The 24,568-nt window shown below is 34.5% G+C and overlaps 2 protein-coding genes across 10 annotated transcripts in view; both read right to left on the bottom strand.

Moving 5' to 3' along the window:
* Positions 1-13,020, bottom strand: part of tjp1b (tight junction protein 1b) — a 142,868-nt gene extending 129,848 nt beyond the window's left edge. For 8 of the 9 annotated variants that reach the window (XM_073868839.1, XM_073868842.1, XM_073868840.1 and 5 more), the window contains exons 1-2: positions 12,579-12,948; positions 10,375-10,504 (exon numbers count right to left, since the gene is read on the bottom strand). In XM_073868839.1, coding sequence (XP_073724940.1) covers positions 10,375-10,504; positions 12,579-12,933 — 485 coding nt within the window. In that variant the 5' untranslated portion in view covers positions 12,934-12,948. Of the gene's footprint in view, positions 1-10,374; positions 10,505-12,578 lie in introns of all 9 variants that reach the window. The other variant, XM_073868837.1, reaches the window with a different exon arrangement.
* A 4,557-nt stretch (positions 13,021-17,577) lies between these two features.
* Positions 17,578-24,568, bottom strand: part of duox (dual oxidase) — a 35,301-nt gene continuing 28,310 nt past the window's right edge. Inside the window, exons 26-34 of the mRNA XM_055192141.2 lie at positions 23,286-23,385; positions 23,114-23,163; positions 22,921-23,048; positions 22,680-22,833; positions 22,116-22,348; positions 21,844-22,002; positions 18,460-18,615; positions 18,142-18,270; positions 17,578-17,945 (exon numbers count right to left, since the gene is read on the bottom strand). Of these exons, the coding sequence (XP_055048116.2) occupies positions 17,823-17,945; positions 18,142-18,270; positions 18,460-18,615; positions 21,844-22,002; positions 22,116-22,348; positions 22,680-22,833; positions 22,921-23,048; positions 23,114-23,163; positions 23,286-23,385 (1,232 nt within the window). The 3' untranslated portion in view covers positions 17,578-17,822. The remainder of the gene's footprint in view (positions 17,946-18,141; positions 18,271-18,459; positions 18,616-21,843; positions 22,003-22,115; positions 22,349-22,679; positions 22,834-22,920; positions 23,049-23,113; positions 23,164-23,285; positions 23,386-24,568) is intronic.

Raw genomic sequence — 24,568 nt, forward strand, 5'->3', positions numbered from 1 at the left:
TATAAACACACACACACACACACACACACACACTCTCTATTGACACAATAATACACATTTTCTAATACACACACCCATACACATTCTTTTTACACACAAACACACACTTACAGTAAGTACTATCACAATAACATACACGTACATACATGTAACAAGTAACACACACACACACATACAATCTCCATATACACACAAATACACAAATAAACACACACAACATACACACACACACACACACACACACACACACACTTTAGCACTGACACAATAATACACATTTTCTAATACACACCCCCATACACATTCTATTTGCTTTTTACACACAAACACACACTTACAATAAGTACTATCACAATAACATACATAGATGTAAAAAGTAACACACACACACACACACACACACACACACACACACACACACACACATAATCTCCATATACACAAACACACACGCACACACTTTAGTGCTGACACAATAATACACATTTTCTAATACACACACCCATACAAATTCTTTTTGCTTTTTACACACAAACACACACTTAAAGTAAGTACTTTCACAATAACATACACATACATACATGTGAAAAATAATACACATACATATATTCTCCATATACACACAAATACACATATAAACACATACACGCACTTTAGCACAGACACAATAATACACAATTTCTAATACACACACCCATACATATTATTTTTGCTTTTTACACACAAACACACACTTACAGAAAGTACTATCACAATAACATACACATGTACATGTGAAAAGTAACACACATACATACAATCTCCATACACACACACACACACACACACACACACACACACACACACACACACACACATATACAGGTACATACACATATACATATACAAATACACATTTTCTAATACACACAACCAGTAAGTACTATCACAATAACATACACATACATACATACATACATACATGTGAAAAGTAACACACACACATATAATCTCCAAATACACATATAAACAGCCACACTTTAGTGCTGACACAATAAAACACATTTTCTAATACACACAACCATACACATTCCTTTTGCTTTTTACACACAAACACACACTTACAGTAGGTACTATCACAATAACATACACATACATACATACATAAATACATGTGAAAAGTAACACACACACATATAATCTCCAAATACACATATAAACACACACACTTTAGTGCTGACACAATAATACACATTTTCTAATACACACAACCATACACATTCTTTTTGTTTTTTTTTACACACAAACACATACTTACAGTAAGTACTATGACAATAACATACATGCATGTGAAAAGTAAAAACACACATATAATCTCCATATACACACAAATACACATATAAACACACACACACTTTAGCACTGACACAATAATACACATTTTCTAATACACACAGCCGTACAAATTTGTTTTGCTTTTTACACACAAACACACCCTGCAGTAAGTACTATCACAATAACATACACATACATACAGAATATGTAAAAAATAACACACACACACACAAAATTGTAACAATAACATACAGTACATGTGAAAAGTAACACACACACATATAATCTTCATATATACACACACAAATACACATATAAACACACACAACATCTTATACACGTAAACACACGTACGCACGCACACACAAACGCACAGTATACAGTAGTACTGACCCCATAACACACATTTTCTTATACATACAATCTTTTACTCCTTACACATACAATCACACACATAGTCCTATCACAATACTGTACACATCACAGCTAGTTCATTTACTTACTGTATACTGTGCATACATGGGAAAAGTAACACACACACACACACACACACAACACACAGAGCTTAGGTCACACTTCATTGCTGTCGCAGTGCTCTTTCCCTGTGTGCTGTGAGGTGAGTCATCAGCAGAATGTAGCATAACCCAACCACTTTATTCTTCCTCTCGCTCTTCCTCCTCCTCCTCTTTTCCTTAGTAACCTGGCAGACTAGGATATCAGCCTGGTTATTTTTAACCAGCAATAAACTGCACTCTCCACGGCTGTGAGAAAATTACTGTAAGATCATTTCAAGGCACTTTCCTGCAGCGATTAAGATATCACACGTTTGATGGATGGTCTGCTAAACAAGCAAAATCTGATTCAGCCAACATATTTTACATTACTTTCCCTTTTATTAAAAAGCAGATCGAGTTGAGAGTTTGTAAGATGGTTACATATTTGATTATGTTGTAAAAGGCGTTTAGTAGGTAGGTACCCTATATAGTAAAAGAAATTGCATTTTGCTTTATAGTACTTATAACACTAAAACACACTTAACAATGAGAATCTGTGTTAAATGCTCCACAGATGAAACTGTTTGATCAAAACATATGGAAAATGTATTGCAAGACTGTACATCTTTAATTATGTTGTGGAAAATCTCCCTTGCATACTGCGTTTGCTTCACATGCATGAAATATTAACAGTAATTACTGACTTTTAAATCTTGGTGTATGGAAATTAAACGCAAACATAAATCGAATCTAACCCAATATCTAATTTAATACATTTTCTCCAGAAGTCTGTAATTGGAAATCATTACAGTAGTTAAGGTTGAATGGCAGAGATAAGTCCAGCCAGACCCGTTCCTTTAATGGTTGTTCACTCCAGTGGAGACTGGCTTTGGTCTATGATTTACAACAGTAGGTTCGGTCGAACTCAGCAAGAAACTGAAAACTATTAGACGGACACAGACAAAGTGAGAACCCAACAGATAAATACCATACCCGTCCTTACAACATGTGTTGGGGATCGATCAATTAGGTTTCTATTCAAGCAATAGATGGAGAAAAGATTAGTACGCCACAGCTACAGTAAGTTACAATCGCAGTTTATTCGCACCCAGTCAACCAAAATATCAAGCATACGAAGACGAACTGTTCCACCAAACTTTGAGATATTCTCGGAAGTTGCTAGTTTTTACTTTAGTTTATTTAAGTATCGACTTTACCTTAAAAGTTTCTTTAAAAATTTAGTAGGAGAAATACACACAAATGAGAATTGTTGATACGCAGTAAAAGTACAGAATTGGGTCGTGCAATAATTATGGATAGCATTGGCTTAGATCATTTAGTACATTACCACATGCTGCGTTTCCATTACCCTTCAAAATGCGCAAGTTGAAATAGTAAATTGAAAATGCACCTATTGGGAACTGGTCATTTTGCATAAACGCCCATATATCACATAACTGCAATGGAAACCGTTTTTCCCATTTATAGGTCACCTGACGTGCGTAAAAATCACATGATCATTCTTTAAATATGGCAATAGACTTGTTCGACTTCATGCAGCGCCACAAGAACCGACAGGCGGCCGACGTCAAAGTACAGAGAGAACGATTCGAGAAATCATGCTAAGTCTAATTTCGTCTCTCTCTCGCGGTACTTTGACGTCATCCGCTTCTCAGTTCTAGCGGCGCCACATGAAGTCGAACAAGCCTAACGTGGTACACAAGGACCAAGAAGCACACGACATCAAAATACCATGAGAGCGATTCAGTAGTTGACTGCTCTGTATGCTTTCGAGTCACTTCCTGATGTCATCCGCATGTTGGTCTGTGGTGCGGCACCGTATGTAGCCAAACCCACCCGTCACTATGGTTTTTGAAATTACTTATCACGAGACAATGTCATTTCGAAATAGTTTTTTGTTGACATTTAGAAAATAACCCTAAAGTTTCGTGCAAATCTTTAACGAAAACACAGCTACTGAAATTTAGAAGTATTTAACAAAGTGGCTTATTCGCATGTACGATGTAAACCATACAAAAACGTACAATTGTTAGAAAAAAGAAATAATAAAGCCCCACCCCTAAACCGCACAGTACTGGGTCGAAAGCAGATGAAATACAAATGAAACAGAGTTACGAATTGCTATAAGATTTTTTATATTTTAAAGTGCACCTATTTCATTGCAAAAAAAACGTTATTTTGTGTATTTAGTATAATACAATGTGTTCACGTGGGTTATGGTTAAAAAACATTATTTTCCACATACCGTACATTTTTGTAGCCCCGGATATCCTGCCTTCCTCAAACGCATTGATTTTGTACAAAACTCTTTGATCTGAACAGCGCTGTGACCCTGATTGACCAGCTAACCTGTACGTTGTGATTGGCCTAAATTCGTCTGCTTCAGCCGGAAATGTGACGCTTCTTTCCATGTTTGAAAGATTCGCTCACAATGCAATGCTAACAGGAGTTAACTTACAGGCTGTGAGTCCAAAGCGGAAGGAATTATGGTAATGTCGGTCTTGTCTACGTCAAAAGGCCCAGGGAGTAAACTGTTGCCTACAATCTGAGTATTTGTTGCAGTCCAAGAAAAGAGATTTACGTTGGAGACGATAACTCGCACCATCGTTTACTTTGGGGTTTGTACCTTTTGTATATCATTAACATGTACTAATACATTAACATGTACTATTTTATGTCTACATATCATTAAACTACATATCATTAAAAGTACACTGCGAAAAATGTGTGCGGTGTGGTAAGTAAAAGTGTTAAAATGATACGTAAAAATCTGAATTACTGGCTCTGCATACAACATACACACATGCACTAGTTTTATACAGTACATAAATGTCATGAAGTCGAGCTAAAGGCAGAATTTGTCCTACTTTCCAAAAAGAGCAGCTAATCAAACAAGCAAATTGCCCTGTTAGCTTTATTCTCCAACATGTATAAAGATGTTGTTTAGCTAACAGCTCTGTTTACCCTTTATTTGAAAACAAGTTTTCATAAAAAACATGACAATCTCTAGACACTAACACAGCATTAAGAAAGGCTTCACTGCTATCAAAAAACAGTCAGCTAAGCACATATTACTGTATTTATGCATGTTATATAACATTACCTTATAAATATGTATATATGTAAATACCGTATATCGTAATGAATTCGCTGTTCTTTCCATATATATATATATATTCCATATATATACATATTCAACTTATCTACATCATTTGTATACATTTGTGATATAAGGCTAAAATTTAAAACATCAAAGTTTGAACGTATTGATTTCAATCTTTGACCTTACTCAGTCAATATTAAATATGTCAGATTATATTTTCACAAAATGTTCTTTACATTATAGGATGATTTTATACAGAAAACAGTAAGTTACACAAAATGACTTTTGCTGGGTTTTCTGGTCACATTTTTCAAACACTATGATTGGCTGAAATCTTCTCTTCCATTTTCACCCCTCATATAGTCTGATTTAGTATAAGCAATACATGACCTCTCGCCCTTGAACTCAAACTAAAACATCAAGAAAATCATTTACTTACATATAGCGTCTATAATTCTGCATTCCCATCATGGCGTCCATAATCATACTTATCCTCTCTGTGTAGTTACTGCGTCTGCCCCTGCGTGTTTGTGTGTGTGTGTGTGTGTCTGTCTGTACCCTAACTTGTGTGACCCAAAATGATTTTGTCATACTGCCATGTCAGTGAGTGTGTGTTTGTGCGCATTTCAGCCGTGGGTCAAACCCGCGGCGCTGACGTCTAAATGATGACTTTGCTGTCAGTCAGATATAAAGGAGGCCTACTTTAGTGAATAATACGCATGACCCTCCCCTTACATTACACAGATTCATCATTGAAACATCTGCCCCGACTGCAAGCCCACTTTCTCTATTTTAAGCCCAGCTTAGATCTAGCCTAATTTTACAGGCCATGCCTATATGAGCATGGATCTCACAGGGGAAATGTACAACATATCGCACATAAAATATAGGAATAAGTGATACATTTTTAATTACATTGAAGTGTTTTTTCCAGTTACCTTGGTGCAGTGCATTCTGGGATTGTTTCTGAAGGCTGCATGAAATTAGCCAAAATGGGGTACAGTATCTTAGATGGCAACATAGGATCTATTTACCTCATTTTCCATCACGCCGTCTAAAAACGCTGTGCATATACACAAATATTTCTCTTCCAGGACCCCCACAGCCCCTCCAGGCTTCGTCACGTCGTATCCCACTCACTTCTAAACACACAACACTCACTTTAAGCTATTACACACTCACTGATCTAACAGCACGCTGACACGACAACTAAGCAGCTACACGTGACTGCTTTTCTCTCATGCATACTGCAGTATATCTAGTGTCTTGATGTTTCCTCAATACACTTTCTCTCACTTTAAATGATGTATTTGAGCTTGTCAAACTCGCATGCTTAAAGACCCACTGAAGTGCTTTGGAATGTGCAGCATTATTTCATGCGGGGACATTAGTTTAACTGAAACAAGGGAACTATCGAAAAGACCCTCCCACTTTTTTAAAATAACAAAAAACGTTTCATTTTTGGCACAGTCCAGCAAAGACGTACTGTAACGAAGCGTAGAAGACGGGACACTTCAGCATCTAAAGAGCATTTGATTGGACAGGAAATTTGATGAAAAAGTTGAACTGTGATGTCATAAAAATTCTAGACTTTTTTAGCGCATGTGCCATTTTGAATGCTTATATCTTCAGTTTGAGATTTCTGGACCATACCTGTTTATATTCATTCTTCAGCCTAATGAGCCCAGTCTCATGAAGTGCGAATAAATAGCACGCCGTGTGGAAACTTGTACAATACATACGGCAAATTCCAATTTTGCGTGCATATGATATGAAATATGATAGGCCAGTCCTTCCCTTTCACTTAATACGGCACATCTTTTCATGTCTTTTTATGTATTGTTTTTTTACCATTGTCACTTGAGTTTGGGGTTAGAACAACTTTTTGTAACATCAAATCACATCCTAATCCTAACCCCAATTCTAACCGCAAACCCAAGCAATAATAGTTTAAAAAACGAAAAAGAAAAGAAAAACTAATAACGACACAAAAAGATGTGCCAGGAAGGACTGGCGTAGGCAAAATTAGAATTTGACGTAGGTATCGCACTACTTTTCACACTGCGTGCTATTTCCATTTTACTGTTTTGAAATCCAATCAGCCGATCTCCGGGATCTGGCGCTACCACTTTTAGCATAGCTTAGCACAATCCATTGAATCAGATTAGACCATTAGCATCGTGCTCAAACATAACCAAAAAGTTTGGATATTTTTCCTATTTAAAACTCGACTCTTCTGTAGTTACATCGTGTAATAAGACCGACGGAAAATTAAAAGTTGCGATTTTCTAGGCCGATATGGCTAGGAACTATATTCTCATTCCGAAGTAATAATCAAGGACTTTGTGCTGCCGTAACATTTCTTCAGAAGGTGCAATGATATTATGCAGTGCCTGAAAATAGTCCCCTTAGTAACTTTTAAAAGCAAGGGACTATTTTCGGGCACTGCGTAATATCATTGCGCCTTCTGCAGCCGGCATCAAAGTCCTTGATTACACAACACAAGTGTACGTTACATTTTTATCTCAAGAAGTGTTATCACTCCATTTGCCGACCATATTCCCAACGCCTCAGGGCAGTTATACTTATATCTTTAATGTCAATTAAAAAACATATTTCTGACCAAAATATTTACCTGACATCAACTTTACCATAACTTTTGTTAACTTACCGCAAACGTTGTTCGTGGTCTTCAGCTATTGAGCATGCGCATAAATTGATAAGCACCTCACGCAACGGCAACTCTGGTATTAAGCCCCTCCCCCAGAGAATCGTCAGTTTTATAGATTGATGAATGGTTATTTTAATTTGAAGGCGGGATATCATATAATTGCAGTACACATAAAGGTTTTTTAGTTTGAACTTTTCCTCTTTCAGGTCAACTCCTGACGTTGATTATGATTGAGATATTTAACCTGATCTCATAGAAAAATGCAAAGATTGCGTTTTGTATAAAGGTTGCGTATTTTTAATTAAAACAATAATGAAGTCCCATCCCTAAATCCAGTGTCACGAGGCGAAAGCAAATCTTACTACAACAAACAAGTGAGATGTTGGCCACCATGTAAAATAGTGTTAGAATATTTTTATGCTATATCATGTTATGTTATGAGATGGTTTAAAGCACAGATAAGGTCAAAACTACAGAAGAGTCAAGTTTTTACGCTGCTCCGTAATATAATTTGCTCAAAACCATTTTTACGGTTCTGTCAAGCTTTAAATAGGAATATCGAAACTCTTGGGTTATTTTTGAGTGCGATGCTAATGGTCTACTCAGATTCAATGGATTATGCTAAGCTATGCTAAAAGTGATAGCGCCAGACCCGGAGATCAGCTGAATGGATTCCGGAACGGTGAATATCACATGTTTAACATCCTGGAAAATTAGCATATTTTCACAAAAAGTGGAGTGTCCCTTTTAAAGAAAATATTTAGACAATGTGTGATGCCCATACAAGTAACAAACAGATGCACCGTCTTCCAATTACACAGACAGGTGAGGAGGGATTACATAAGGGAGATGACTTAAGCATACTTGCAACCGTGATGTCAGCAAGTATTCAGAGTCAAAGGCAAAAATGTTGATATTCATGAGAACAGAATGACTCACTGATGCAGATATAACAAAACATGAATCTAATACAACACTCTTATAAATAAAGCTGCTTAAAAGGTTTTTCACAGCGATGCCAAAGAAGAACAATTTTTGGTTCCTCAAAGAACCATTTAGTCAAAGGTTCTTTAAAGAACCATTTCATTAATCATTAAACCTTTTTTTACCTTAAAGAACCTTTTGTAAAAGATGTTAAAGGTGCTTTAAAGTACAATTTAGACAGAAAAGGTTTTTCTATGGCGTTGTGGAGCACCTTTATTTAAATACAGCTAACTTACTAGTCCACCGTATCAGCCCAATTAGCCCGAAACTGCTAAAGAAATGCAATTTACACAATTGTACAGTACATAATTATTTGGATCCAGTTCAAAAGAAACCCAATGGGAAATTTCTTTTAGGATTTCAATACAGTATACTAAATTAGATCTGTTAGAGCATACAGTTCTTAACAAGACCAATACGATCACCAAAAGACAAAGTGCTCTACATGACATCGAATACATTTTTTTATCTTTATTTTTTTAACTCTTATAGCTCCCTCTGTTATTTACCTCAAGGCTAGACATATACTTTATGCAAATATTAAAATGTCTATGTGAAGGATCAGGGTTTCGAACCCAGGGAACACACATATTCAAATGTTTACCTTGTTATGAAGTCGCTTTGGATAAAAGTGAGTGAAATCTGGAGCTAGAAAAATGTACGTATGTGAATAATGTGTTTTTAACAATAAACCACGCAAACACGTTGTATTATACCAATACACAAAATAACGTTGTTTTTAGCAAAAAAATTGCACTTTAATTACTCAAGTAATTTACTATTTACTTAACGATATTACTGTATCTTTAAACGATTGCAACAGTAGTTGACCTGAATATTAAAAGAAAAACTGAACGTAGAAGTTTATACTGATATAAACTCTGTCTGTTCAATGCAATCTCATGGCAATTCGTACATTTTCACGGTTCGTTAAATTTCGGTTTTGCCCCTGTGACGTTAGAGTTACGACTCCAAGTGGTGTTTTTTTATTGTTGTCTTTATAATAATTGAACATTTTTGTACGATTCAATTCGATTTTTTGTGATTTACTATTTTCTATGCAATTCATCCTACATAATGTAAAGAACATTGTGTGAAAATATTTAGATTATGAGACTTTAGCCTGGATTTCCCAGACAGGGTCACATATGTAAAAAAATTACAGTTTAAACATTCTTACTAGCTTTAAAAGCCTGGATTGATGGTTTTACAGAGCTTGTGGACACATATCATCAAGCTTGGGCACTAAACATCATCTTAACCAGCTGAAACCAGCAAATCACCATAGGCAGGTTTAAGATGGGTTTTTCTAAATAGAAATGCCACAGAAAGGGCACAGAAATGCAGAAATTTCTCCAGGCCTGATGAGCAACCCACCGGCGTAAAAGGTCAACGTCTCATGAGACTTCAGAAATCCGAAGACTGATGAGACGGGATTCACACATCAAAGAGGCGAACAGCAGCCTCCTCAGCATCTCTGCCACTCTATCCAAATGTGTTGATGCCAAGCAGAAAAGCCCACTCTGACTTGATAACTGACTTGTATTTCTCTGTATTTTTTTTTCATACGCCCACTGTGACAGCCTTCATTGATGGACTGTACCCTATAAAGTGAGCTTTGGGCCAGTGACACATAACAAGTGACATAAACTAACATTAAACCAGCAGCCCACTGTGTACTACACACCAAACTTGATGTGATGGGCCTGGTTCTTATACGCTATGCAAATCGAGACCGGAGAGGAACAGATTGCAGCAATTACAGCACCCACAAGGTGATATCTTACCTCGTGTCAAAAAGTGGGTCTGTGTACATAGATAGAAAACAAGCCGTCTCTTGTCTCTTGGACGGCACATTCGCTTGGCTGTGGAATGCTTTTGTTTGTCCTTGCTTCGTGTTTCCTTCAGATGAGCCATCTGTGAGGGACAAACAAATTTTGTTTAACGTCAAAGAGAAGCAGTGTGTCTTGGTACAGTAAATTTAGGAGAAAAGACACCTCTGATAAGTTCACTTCAGCTTAGGTATCTGAATAGTTATTATTCATTTGGATCTGAGAATCTGGAACGATTTAACATGATCATAGTCTTTTCTGGTCATGATGCAATATGATCATAGTCTGAACTTTATTTAACATCAGTTCATGAATGACTTAAGCTACAAAAGCATGCTTTATACTTTTTTGTGTTCAGAAAAGTGTTTATATCGTTCATATCAATTTATATTAATATTTTATTTATTTATATTTTATTTAAATTTATATTAAAGTGTTATAACTCAGTCATTTGCGTTACGCAACACAAGTATACGTTACATTTACGTTACATTTATCAGTCCCAGTGAGGTCACTCCATTTGCCGACCATATCCAAAGCCTCAGGGCAGTTATACTTAGATATATCTTTAATGTCAATTAAACAACATATTTCTGACCAAAATATTTACCTGACATCAACTGTACTGTACAATAACTTCAAACGTTGTTGGTTTTATCAGCTATTGAGCATGCGCATAAATTGGTAAGCGCCTCACGCGACGGCAACTCTAGTGTGTTCGACTTCATGCGGCGCCGCAAGAAACGACAGCCGGATGACGTCAAAGTACCGCGAGAACTATTATTAGAGAAATCATACGAAGTCTAATTTCGTCTCGCTCTCGCGGTACTTTGACGTCATCCGGCTGTCGGTTCTTGCGGCGCCGAATTAAATCGGAAAGCCTTCTGTATCAAGCCCCTCCCCCAGAGAATCGTCAGTTTTATCGATTGATGATTGGTTATTTTAATTTGAAGGCGGGATATCATATAATTGCAGTGCACATAAAGGTTTTTTAGTTTGAACTTTTCCTATTTCAGGTCAACTTCTGATGATGATTGTGATTGAGATTTTGAACCTGATGTCATAGAAAAATGCAAAGGTTGCGTTTTGTATTTGGATTATCAGAATTAAAACAATAATGAAGCCCCATCCCTAAATCCAGTGTCACGAGGCGAAAGCAAATCTTACTAAAACAAACAAGTGAGATGTTGGCCACCATGTAAAATAGTGTTAAAATATTATTATGCTATATCAGGTTATGAGATAAAGTTTAAAGCACAGATAAGGTAACCGCAATATTTTTTAAAAAAGTGGTAACGAAAATGTAAACAAAAAGACAACAAAATAGTGTTTTTACAAATCCAGCAGATGTTTCTGCAGTCCATGGCTCTGCTATGTACTGCAAGCTTTAAAGTTTATTCAGAGCCCCCCCTACAGTTGCCAAATAAAACTGCTACTGTTAATATAAAATCATAATGTACCTATAGCACAAGATTGAAAGTTAATGACCAACATGATTTTATCAAGGTCATATGTACATTCATCATATGTAGATGAATTACATGAATTATCCATGAGCACCACGTCTTTGAGAAATTGCCATTGAGGAGTTTCCAATATAATTTGTCATGTTTATCAATCTCATCATCATACCTGAAGATTAATATGAATTAGTAAGCTTAACCTAGACAGTTGAGTGACCATATGCTGAGTTCTGTCTGGCACGGTTTGTTGGTGGTAATCTCTTCAGTGAGGTGGATTTAGGGAAGCTATTTTCTTCAAGTCTTAAAATGACTTCTTGTGTGTATTAAAGATAACAACAATATGGCTAACAAGACTTTTGTCTTAATACCTGCATTATTTTGGGGCATAATATGCTTGAATGTTTGTGCATTCCGTGAAATCTAGAAAATAGTTTTTAGTACTGTGACATTATTTTTCAATTAAGCACATTTTCCCTATGCGAAAAAAATTACTGTAATGCAAAACAAAGTGTGATATATTATCATGCTTCTAATAAGAAAAAACATTAACCTGAATACACATGTATCCAGTTTAAGTTAAAGATAAAAAAATATAAATGGTCCCTAAAAAAAGTTCATTATATTTGGGGGTCCCTAGCATCATAAAATGGTTTTAAAAAAAGATTCACTCAAAATTAAGTTATCTCTCTGGTTTACCTTCACAATCCAGGAGAAAACAGGTAAGCAGGTGAGGACACGCTTCCTCCAGCACAGAGCAGAAGTCTTTAAAAGCGTTCGGTCCCTTCTGAGACAGCTGATCCAGAAACAGTTCTGTTTGCTTCTTGCCGGAGTCCTGGCTCAGTATCTCTTTGTATTCCCCAAGAGAAAACACTTTATCATACACCAGGTATGGCAGGACCTTATTGACATCGAGCTCTTTCAGGATCATCTCCCTGTTCTGCTTCAGAATCTTGGCAACCTTCTTCTTCCTTCTGTTGGCAGGTTTCTTCCCTTTATTTCTTTGTCTTGTGTTCTTCTTGATAAACCATTTCTTTGAGTCACTTCCAAACATCTTCACATTTAAGGTTCCCGCTATGACATCTTTTATAGTTCTGTTGATTTTACCATAAAAAGAAAAGTGCATTTTTTTAAAGCCAACAGGTGATCATGTTTCGCACATTAATGATGCATTTGCTGTGACACCCAAATGTCTGGAAGTGAAGAACAGTCTGGACAGGGTCAAAATACAGGCTTAGTACTTACAGATAGTAATAGGATTAGCTTTGTGTTAAGCAGGCCATGGTTAGGTCTGCTATTTTCAATATTTTTTTATTTTAAAGTTTTCACCAACAGTTTTGATTTATGCTATTTTTGTCACCAGAAAAAAATGTTAAAATACATTTCACACAAAAAATAAAGAAAATAAAAAATGGCATATATTAAATATTTGCGCACTGCCAAAAATGTTTTGATATATATATTTCATTTGTAAAATATACGTAAATGAATAATTTAAAATTAAGATGAAAAAAGAAGCGTTCATGTCGAAATTCAAGGTGAGTCCATATCGTAATTACCGTAATAACAAGATAACAGCATGTAAAGAGCGTGTAAAGCTCGTAATTACAGCTTGTGTACTGGGAGTTTTCTGAGAGCTACGACTTGACGTACCACGTGACAGCTGCAAGCGGAAGTACTTCCAATATGTTATATATTGTTACCTGACGGCACTTTCTGTGTTCTTCAATATTCAACAGAAGCATTACATGTAATGTAATGTCGAAATTATGTATTTACAGCTGACGTCACGATTACGATAACGCAGGAACGCAGTTAAGTTCCTAGATATCGTGGCTGCAGTAATCTTATCCTCCAGCAGAGGGCAGCAGAGGCTTATTAGTTGTATTTGTGTAAGACCTCTAACTTAACTGTTGTCTATTATTCACATATTTCTGCCAGTTTTCCTTGCAGAGAATCTTTACAAATATATTTTAGTTATAACCATAAAAAACAACAGGAGAAACTGAGCTTAGCTGTAAATGTGTCAGCATTTGTGTAAATCAGCAACTTTTCAAAACATGTTAAGCTTTAGTCATGTTAAAGGGATAGTTCACCCAAAAATGAAAATTCTGTCATGATTTTCTCATCCTTGTGTTGTTCTAAATCTGTATGCATTCATTTTTTCTGATGAACACAAAAGAAGATATTTTGATAAATGATGGTAAGCACACAACTGATTGTAACCATTGACTTCCATAGTAGAAAAAAAATATGATGGAATTCAATGGGTACCGTCAACTGTGTGCTTCCCATCATTTATCAAAATATAGGTCAACGTTTTTATGAGTCAGTCCACTGGACCTGGAGACTTTCTTAAGGCTTCAGACTGCACAGTTCAAGGCAGCCTTAAAGGATTATTCCATTTTCTTAAAAAAAATCCAGATAATTTACTCACACCATGTCATCCAAAATGTTGATGTCTTTCTTTGTTCATTCGAGAAGAAATTATGGTTTTTTTTTTTAAATCCAGGATTTTTCTCATTTTAATGGACTTTAATGGACCCCAACACTTAACACTTAACAGTTTTTTTCAACGGAGTTTCAAAGGACTCTAAACGATCCCAAACGTGATGACGTATTGTGTGAGGTCGCGCTGGCGCATCACACGACCGGAGATAGATGAGAAGTAGTGGTTTAAAAGTGCATATTTCTTATTTTCTTGTCAAAAATGACAGTCGTTTCACTAGATAAGACCCTTATGCCTCGTTTGGGATCGTTTAGAGTCCTTTAAAACTCCACTGAAAAAACTGTTAAGTGTTGAGTTAAGTGTTAAGTGTTGGGGTCCATTAAAGTGAGAAAAATCCTGGAATGTTTTCCTCAAAAAACATAATTTCTTCTCGACTGAACAAAGAAAAACATCAACATTTTGCATGTGAGGGTGGTAAGTAAATTATCTGGATTTTTTTTAAGAAAATTGACTAATCCTTTAAGAACTTTAGAGTCTTTGGCATAAACAGTACAGTGCAAATTTTAAAGTAGGGACTCTTGGTAAATACAGAACAATAGGATCACAATGGCCCCACCATATTAGGTACTGACTGCCCTGTGTAAATGTGGCACAATTCCGCTAACAGAGGATTTCGGCTCTTTTACTGTGATCGATAGTGAATCACATAGATTAAATACTTATCCAGAACGCATCTGTGTGCTCCAACCTGAGTTATTATTTCAAGGGGGAAAATCAGTAGATTTCTCAGGAAAGACTTAAACCTTTATAACATGAGGAAGTTTACTCAGATCAAGAAAAATCTTTAGGAATTTTGGATTCAACTTTAACAATGTCTCAGATTAGTCACTGTTAATTTTGGGTTTAGCATTAGATTTATATTGATGGAAAATCTTAATAATATACCATATAAAAGTCTTATCAATATAAATTATTTATTATTGTAGAAAGCTTTACTTTGTTATTTTTGTTACATGCACATAAAGTGAATAATATTTTAAACAAGAAACAATAATTTTTTTTAAAGAGCATTAAAGCAGATATTGAGGGCTTGGAACCAGAGGGGCGTATAAGTGGCATTTTGGGCGAAAATGAGTTCTATATATCAAATCAAATGTCTTGATGAGCTCTATCTAGTTGTGCCAAAAAGACGCATCAGAAATCAACCTGTATTGAATAAAGCAACAAAACAGCAAAGACCTAACACAAAAGTTTGAGCATTGTTTGGAGCCATGGGCGTTTGTCCACTTAAGTGCCCGAAAATAGTCCCCTTGGTAACTTTCAATAGGGGACTATTTTCGGGCAGTGCATAATATCACTACACATGCTGCAGTCATGTAACCTCAGCAAGTCCTTGATTATTACGCCAGTTTGAGAGTATATAGTTCCTAGCCATATCTGCCTAGAAAATTTCAACTTTTAATTTACCGTCGGTCTTAGTACACGATGTAACTACAGAAGAGTCAAGTTTTAAATAGGAAAAATATCAAAACTCTTTGGTTATTTTTGAGCGCGATGCTAATGGTCTAATCAGATTTAAAGGAATATTCCATTTTCTTTCTAGAAAAATCAAGATAATTTACTCACCACCATTTCATCCAAAATGTTGATGTCTTTCTTTGTTCAGTTGAGAAGAAATTATGTTTTTTGAGGAAAACATTGCAGGATTTTTCTCATTTTAATGGACTTTAATAGACACCAACAATTAACACTTAATTCAACACTTAACAGTTTTTTTCAACGGAGTTTCAAAGGACTCTAAACAATCCCAAACGAGGCATAAGGGTCTTATCTAGCAAAACGATTGTCATTTTTGACAAGAAAAATACAAATATACACTTTTAAAGCACAACTTCTGGTCAAGATCTGGTCGTGATGCGCCAGCTGACCCCACGCAATACGTCATGACGTCAAGAGGTCACAGCTGGAAAATGAGCATATTAAAAAAAGTGGAGTGTCCCTTTAAACTGTTTGAAATGAAATGCATTAATGTGAACTCATGAATAAAAATCGAAATTAATCTGTTTGACAAATGTGAGCTCATAAATGAGAATTGAAATTAAACAGAAATTAAATGTTAAACAGTTTGGAATGATGAAATTAAGTTACTATGTATACAGTATTTTAAATAAAATGAAAAGTTATGAAGTTAGAGTGTTTTCAACCAATGTTTTGACCAATCATTTCTGCATTGATCAGCAGATACACCCTATTTTTCTTTAGAAGAATCGAAAAGATTGGTGCCAAAAAGGCATATTTGATGTTTTTGCCATATTTTCACGATTTTGCATATGTTTATTGTGTTAATATGCCATAATATGTTCATTTAAGAACTTACTCATATAAGTATGTGGTTGAAATGTTGTGGTTGAAGGTTAATAAATACAGTTGATTGAAGTGTGGTCAAAATTTTGTTTTGGCTCTCCTGTAAAGTTTGTCAAATGCCACTTACACCCCACTGGTTCCAAGCCCTCCCTATAATATGAATTGTGTATACTGGATTTTTCATGCACTAACATACATGTAAAATAACAAAAGAGCATTGACAAAATACAGCCCCATAATATTCATTTGACTGTAACAGTAAATCTGATTTAGCTAGATCATGTTTCTGGATCTTTTGTTAATCCATTTTGATTGGTTGATAGACAACAACACTGTAAAAACCCTTAAAACAAAGACACTATAAATCACATGTGAGTCAGTATTTCCAGAATCACCTTCCTTCATTGAAAAAAGTTTGAACTTCAGTCATTTCATTAGCTTTTTTTATCTTCACCAGTAATAAATTGCTGTAACTTCTCAAATAAAATTGAGATAAGTTAAATTGATTTCATCCAAGTGCAAACTTTTTTTACAGTGAAGGAAGTTGATTCCAGAAATACTGACTCACAAGCATTTCATTTCTGTTCTGAGGTTATATATAATGTCTATAAAGTTAACTGCACTTCATTTTCTATGAACCTGAATCATATCTAATCTAATCTAATGTTTTATCCAATAGCTTGAAGTGATTTTTGTTGAAAGCTTGAAAGAATCTGATGACTATATGCAGCGTTACAATCTTATCAGCTTGTAATGAAGTATAGCCTACTTTTATTGTATAACTAGGCTACTGTGACAAAACACCTTGACATTATGTTGACATCAATTACATGAAGTGATTTTAAATAATTATGTCTTATAAGCAATAATAAGATCAAATTTAAAAATGACATATTATTTTATTTATAGAGCATCTATTACATTGAGCAAGGGAGGGAGAGAGAGAAATGCATACATAAAATGCATCAATACAAGGTATACATATTGGCACCTTAGTGCTACATACTTATAATACTCAACAAAGTCTAATGAATATTACATTATGCCATTTTCAAAATAGTTGATTTTAGCATTAAAGTGAAATAAATGTTAAATAATTCAGTATTTTACAGAATAATAATGTAGACCGTCTAAAAGTTCTCATAGTGGTGAATGAAATGTGTCTGGTCATGTTTGTTCATTTGCTGGCAAGCTTTCTCCACATTCTTGGTCAAACCAGGAGGACCACAGCTGAACACGCCAATCTTTTCCACCTTGTAGCAATAAAATAAAATAAATGAGTCATAAATGAATGTATTCTTGGTTTATCATTTAATCAAAGACAAATGTTAGATAAAAATGTTTATGTAAGTTATCATTACAGATAAAGAAAATGATTTCACAAGGAAGAGCAACGTGTTATTTGTATTAACAAAGCATTGTGTTTAAAAGAAGAAATTGGGTTCAGACCTCCGGGTGAACTTCCTGTAGCGAGCTGAGAAAAGCCACAAAGGGTGGACGGCCGAAGTGGGTTATAGATCGCAGACCGGTAAACAAACTCCTGTTCCACACTTTCTGAAAGTGACGCTCGCAGACGTACTTGAAAAAAAGAGAGAGAAGACGTTTTATGACCCAAGTCCTCTGATACACCTGCACGTAACTTCATAACAGCAGTAAAGTGAAATTATAATCAAATTAAACTTATTTTGTGGCATCATAAACCAGCTGAGTGGCTTGTTATCATTTTTATACAACAGCTGGTTTCTAAATAGGCTTTAATGTGTTTACCAGCATGGTGGTGCGGAGGTCAAACTTTTCAGCCAGCTGGGTGATGTAAATGTGCACGGATACTAAATCATGGGCGTCCAGCTCCTCCACCTCTCTTATGATGTCCGATACCCACTCGAACTGACGCTGTGTTCGTGTCACCCAGATAAAATACACCTACAGTAGTGCCAAAACACATTACTCAATAAAAAACCTAAACAAAGCTCTGACATATAGTTACACTGCTAACAATGACTTTCTTTAAAAAATCTTAAATTAAGATGCTTTTTCTTGATGAAAAAATGACCTAAGACAATAAATGAAGAGTTTCGTTGCAAAACGAGATAACCACCGTTTTTTAAATTGTTCAGAAATCTCGTTTTTTGGTTGTGCGTTCCAATTAATTTCAATGCAACTGCAGTTTGTTTTGACTTAAACCTTAATAACTTAAAAATACAGCTAAGTAGCACCATAAAACAAAATAATAACATGATAACATAATAATAAACATGTTTTGCCAAAAATGTTAAAAAATGGATTTATCTCGTTTTGCAACGAAACTCTTCAAATATAGTTTTTAGACAAAAAATATACAATTTAAGTGAATTTGTGCTTAAAACGAGCAAATATATCTGCCAATAGGGTAAGAAAATACTTTTTTCTTAAACATTTAATTCAAGGAAAATGTTCTCACTCCATTGACAAATATTTTTGCTTGTTTTAAGCACACATTCACTTAAATTGTATATTTTTTTGTCTAAAAACTAGACTTATTTTTTTTAGGTCATTTTGCTTATCAAGAAAATGCATCTTGATTAAAGACTTTTTAGATATTTCTACTGAAAACAAGACAAAAATGCTAAAAAGTAAAAAAAGTCATTTTTTGCAATGTATACTGCAAAATATACTGTAAAAAAGTCTCTTAATTGGTATTTTACCCTGTATTAAGTAAAATATCTAAACATCCTTATGACAAATATACACTGCAAAAAATGACTTTCTTACTTAGTATTTTTGTCTTGTTTTCAGTAGAAATATCTATAAATTCTTAAATCAAGGTGTATTTTCTTGATAAGCAAAATGACCTAAGAAAATAATACTCGTTTTTAGACAAAAAATATACAATTTAAGTGAATTTGTGCTTAAAACAAGCAAAAATAACTGCCAATGGGGTGAGAAAATTTTACTTGAATTAAGTGTTTAAGAAAAACGAAATCTTATTTCACAATTTTTTTTCTCACCCCATTGGCAGATAATTTAGCTTGTTTTAAGGACAATTTCACTTAAATTTTATTTTATTTGCCTTAAAACTAGAATTATTTTCTTAGGTCATTTTGCTCATCAAGAAAAAGCATCTTAATTTAAGAATTTTTAGATATTTCTACTGAAAACAAGACAAAAATACTAAGTAAGAAAGTCATTTTTTGCAGTGTATTGATTTTATTTTCCTTACTTATGGCAATTCTTTTTCGTATTTTAGGCATAAACTATCTAAATTCAAGAATTTAAACAAGAAAACATTGGCTACACTGCAAAAAAAGATTTTCAAGAAAAAAAATCTTAGTATTTTTGTCTTGTTTTCAGTAAAAATATTTTTAAAAAAATTCTTAAATTAAGATGTTTTTTCTTGATGAGCAAAACGACCCAATAAAATAAGTCTAGTTTTTCGACCAAAAATATCAAATTTAAGTGAATTTGTGCATAAAACAAGCAAAAATATTTGCCAATGGGGTAAGCAAAAAAATCTTTGAACATTTTTCTTAAACACTAAATTCTAGAAAAATTCAAGAAAAAATTGACGTACCTCATTGGCAGATTTTTTTTGCTTGTTTTATGCACAAAATCACTTAAATGTGATATATTTGGTCCAAAAACTAGACTTATTTTCATGGGTCATTTTGCTCATTAAGAGAAAGCATCTTAATATAAGAATTTTTAGATATTTGTGCTTAAAACAAGACAAAAATAGTAACTAAGAATTTTTTTGCAGTGTACACTGCAAAAAGTAATTTTCAAGAAAAAAAAATTCTAAGTATTTTGCCTTGTTTTCAGTAAAAATATCTAAACATTCTTAAATTAAGATGCTTTTTCTTAATGAGCAAAACGACACAAGAAAATAAGTCTAGTTTTAAGACCAAATATATCAAATTTAAGTGATTTTGTGCATAAAACAAGCAAAAAAATAAGTAATTGTTTTCTTGAAAATAATTTTTTGCAGTATAATGGTTTAAGAAAAATGAAACATCTGTTTTTCTTATGTAATGCTACTTACAAAAATACGTTGGGTTTAAAAGGGACAAGCCTAGCCCATTGGATTTGTAATTTAACCTATGCTGGGTTGTTTCAACACAAAATGCTGGGTTGCTTTAACCCATTGTTGGGTCGACCATTATTGACTCAAAGATGGGTTGAAAATAAATCAACATTATTTTTGTAAATGTATAATATAAATCCATATAAATGTATCTTTTGCTTTTTTCATGATGTTTAAATTAAGGATGCACAAATATATTAGCCTATAATTGGTATCGGCTGATAAAAACAGTCCCCCTCCTTATCGGACATTGACTTTTGATTGATTAAAAAAAGCTATATTGACAACAGATTTGCAGTTTGTACACTCTGGACTTCTAATAATTTTTGTAAAAAGGAAAACTATTAGTATTTTTTGGTATCGGTAGATGTCATCCTAAGTAATCGAATAATATTAATATTGGCACAGCAATTTTGTTTTTGTGCATGATACCTGCTGTAGTAGAAGAAAGTGACACTGCAAAAATATTTTGGTGTTGCAAGAATAAGCAAAATTATCATTTTTATTTTAATATTCCCTCTATATGCAATATTATCTGACATTTTGTGTAATTTAGTGTTTAATGGCATTTCATGTCATTTTCATGCTTGATTCTGATTGGCCAGTCACAACATTTGCAATTTTGTTATTACCAAATTACAACCGGTCAAAACTAATAACACACGGTAACCCGGATGCTGCAAATCATTTTGACTGATATAGTTTAATATTACACAAAAATTCAATATAAATATGTCGTTTAATAACATATATGACATTATATTTACAAATGATTAAATTAAATAGTGTGTTTGTGACATTTGAACGTCTTATCTTATCTGAAAAATGCGGAAGGTCTGCATTCATTAAAAATGAGAAAATAAAAAATTTCAAATTAATATTTAATGTTCCTTAACCTACTTATGAGTTAAATAGCTGTGTAATAAGCGTGAGATTAATGTACCAGCGGCCGATTCTTATCGTGAAATAAGCCCCTATACAAGATCTTTTTTTTGGGATAACAACTGTCTATACATTATCCTTTACATGTGAATCTGACTGCATAACACAAAGATAAACTTAAGATGATGCATTTTATGGGCATGTAGTACCTTTTTGCAATTAAATTTGAACTTGACTGAAGATTTGAACACCAGGTCTTTTAAGATGGAGGCAAATGGCGTCACCCCGATCCCGGCGCCTACCAGCACTGACACCTCATAATCTCTCCACTCCTGATGGCCCTCCCCAAACGGCCCATCCAGATACAACTAAAAAAAATGAAACAATTCACATAAAAAAAGGCAATTATGGTGAATTTAAACCACTCTGGGCTGATCACGCATAATTCTTCATGATAAAAACGAAATCTATATATGCTTACTTTTGGATACCCATTGGTCTCATGGATCTTCTCAGGGGTGTAGACCTCTCGGAGTTTGCTGGTCCAGGGTCCCGCTGCACGGATATGAAGACTAAGGGTCTCCTCGTGTGGTGCGGAGGTCAGGGTGAAAGGATGATACTCATCTGTCCCAAGTGCCAGACACGCGATACGTACCCACTGTCCCGAACGGTACACAAACCCCTGAGGTCGTTTAAAATCAAGGTATGTTACACCTGGAGAAATTGAGGTTTGTCATCATTGCTATACAATAAAACAACAGCATTGGTCACTGAATAAATTACCAAATATTTTTTGGTCTGGCCAATGGGAAAGAAAAACATGAAAAAAGATCTGCCAACACACAAAAGTCGATACACAACTGAGAAGTCGATTATATACTAAACTATAACTAGACTGACTTCGGATTTTCACTTTTGGGAAGCTGTGTGAATTCACAGCCAAAGCAATGAGATGTGAATGCATTTTAGCACATTGTGACCATTGTGTTCAGGTCCCTGGAGACACAGAGATAAAACCTACAGAAATAAAAAAAGCTTTGTGTACCTGAAGGCAGCAATTCGGCTTTCACCACCGGGATCTCCACCTTCTTCCTGTTGAGGCTGATGAGTTTGTCCACGAGGAAGAGGAGGCCGGGAGGAATCAGGTAGATGTGGAAGCGTGGTTCCTGAAGAAGGCCGTAGCTGCCATGGATCACCGTCTGAAAAAAGAGGTTTGTATATTTGCGTAATACACGTGGCTTGTCCAATCAAACTATACTTTGTGAAACGAGTCCCGTGTATCTCACCAGCACATAGACGAGCACATAGAGGTAATGTGTGACCCAGAATCCCCTAAAACTGATCCGTCTGAAATATCGTGAGGCGAAGACGTACATAAAAGCGAAGATCAGGAGCAACAAAACGCCAGTGAGACCTGAATGAGACAAAGTTACGTTGTATATACACACAGTTAAAATTTCATTTTATGAACCTCTATACCTGGCACAGTCTTGAAAAACCAATACGTCCATTTCATTGGAAGCTCTGACCTGCAAATAATCGAGAAATAGGCTTATCTAACCTAAAACAAATTTAAGTGGTAGGTTGTTAACAATATTAATAATAATTTAATAATATTTTTTCAGATGATCTGTTTAGCCGTCTGAATTACCCATTGTTGGAGAAGACTCTAGGAAACAGGCAGGTGAGGATGCTGAGGTCACTGATACAGAAGATGTACACATTGACCACGTGACCCAAACTGTGTACGACTGAAGCACAGAGAATAACCAAAAACAATGACTGACTAGAAAAAGACAACTGCCAAATATTTTAATTAATCATTTAGTTTATTTGTAACTCAATTTGTAGAGCAAAGTGCCAGCAAAAGCAAATAATGGGTCTGATTCTCACACTGTAAAAAATACTTTGCTGCCTTAAATTTTTTTGTTAAATCAACTCAGATTTCCAAGTCATGTCAACAGTGATGAGCTGTCACAACTTATAAAATATAGTTGAGAAAAGTCAACTTAATTTTATAAGTCATAACAACTCACTTGTAGTTATGACAACTCATCTCTAGTCAAGATAAATAATAGTAAGTTGAAATGACCTGTAAATCCAAGTTGATTCAACAAAAATTTTTAAGGCAGCAAAGTATTTTTTACAGTGCATGGTAAACACAAATGTGTAGCTTGAATGCATTGGGTGAAATGCTTTGGATTAAAGCGTTTGACATATGTACTAAAGCTGCAAAAAATTATTTTCTGTCTTGTTTTCAGTAAAAATATCAAAAACTTCTTAAATTAAGATGATTTTTCTTGATGAGTAAAACGACCAAAGAAAATAAGTCTACTTTTTAGACCAAAGATATCAAATGTAAGTGATTTTGTGCTTAAAACAAGCAAAAAAAAAAATCTGCCAATGGGGTAAGCAAATTTTTCTTGAATTTAGTCTTTAAGAAAAAGCTCATCAAGAAAATGCATCTCAATTTAAGAATTTTTAGATTTTTTTACTGAAAACAAGACAAAAATACTAAGACATTTTTTTCTTGAAAATCATTTTTTGCAGTGTATTTTTGTCTTTTCATTAAAAATATTTAAAAATTCTGAAATGAAGACACCTTTTCTTGATAAGCAAAATGACTCAAGAAATTAAGTCTAGTTTTTAGACCAAAAATATCAAAGTGATTTTGTGAATAAAACAAGCAATGGGGTTAGCAAAAAAATCTTGAACATTTTGCTTAAACATTAAATTAAGAAAAATTTGCTTACCCCATTGGCAGATTCTTTTGCTTGTTTTATGCAAAAAATCACTTAAATTTGATATTTTTGGTCTAAAAACTAGACTTATTTTCTTGGGTCGCTTTGCTCATCAAGAAAAAGCATCTTAATTTAAGAATTTTTAGATTTTTTTTACTGAAAGCAAGACAAAAATACTAAGACATTTTTTTCT

The sequence above is a fragment of the Misgurnus anguillicaudatus genome, chromosome 6, assembly GCF_027580225.2.
Source record: "Misgurnus anguillicaudatus chromosome 6, ASM2758022v2, whole genome shotgun sequence".
Classification (NCBI taxonomy): Eukaryota; Metazoa; Chordata; class Actinopteri; order Cypriniformes; family Cobitidae; genus Misgurnus; species Misgurnus anguillicaudatus.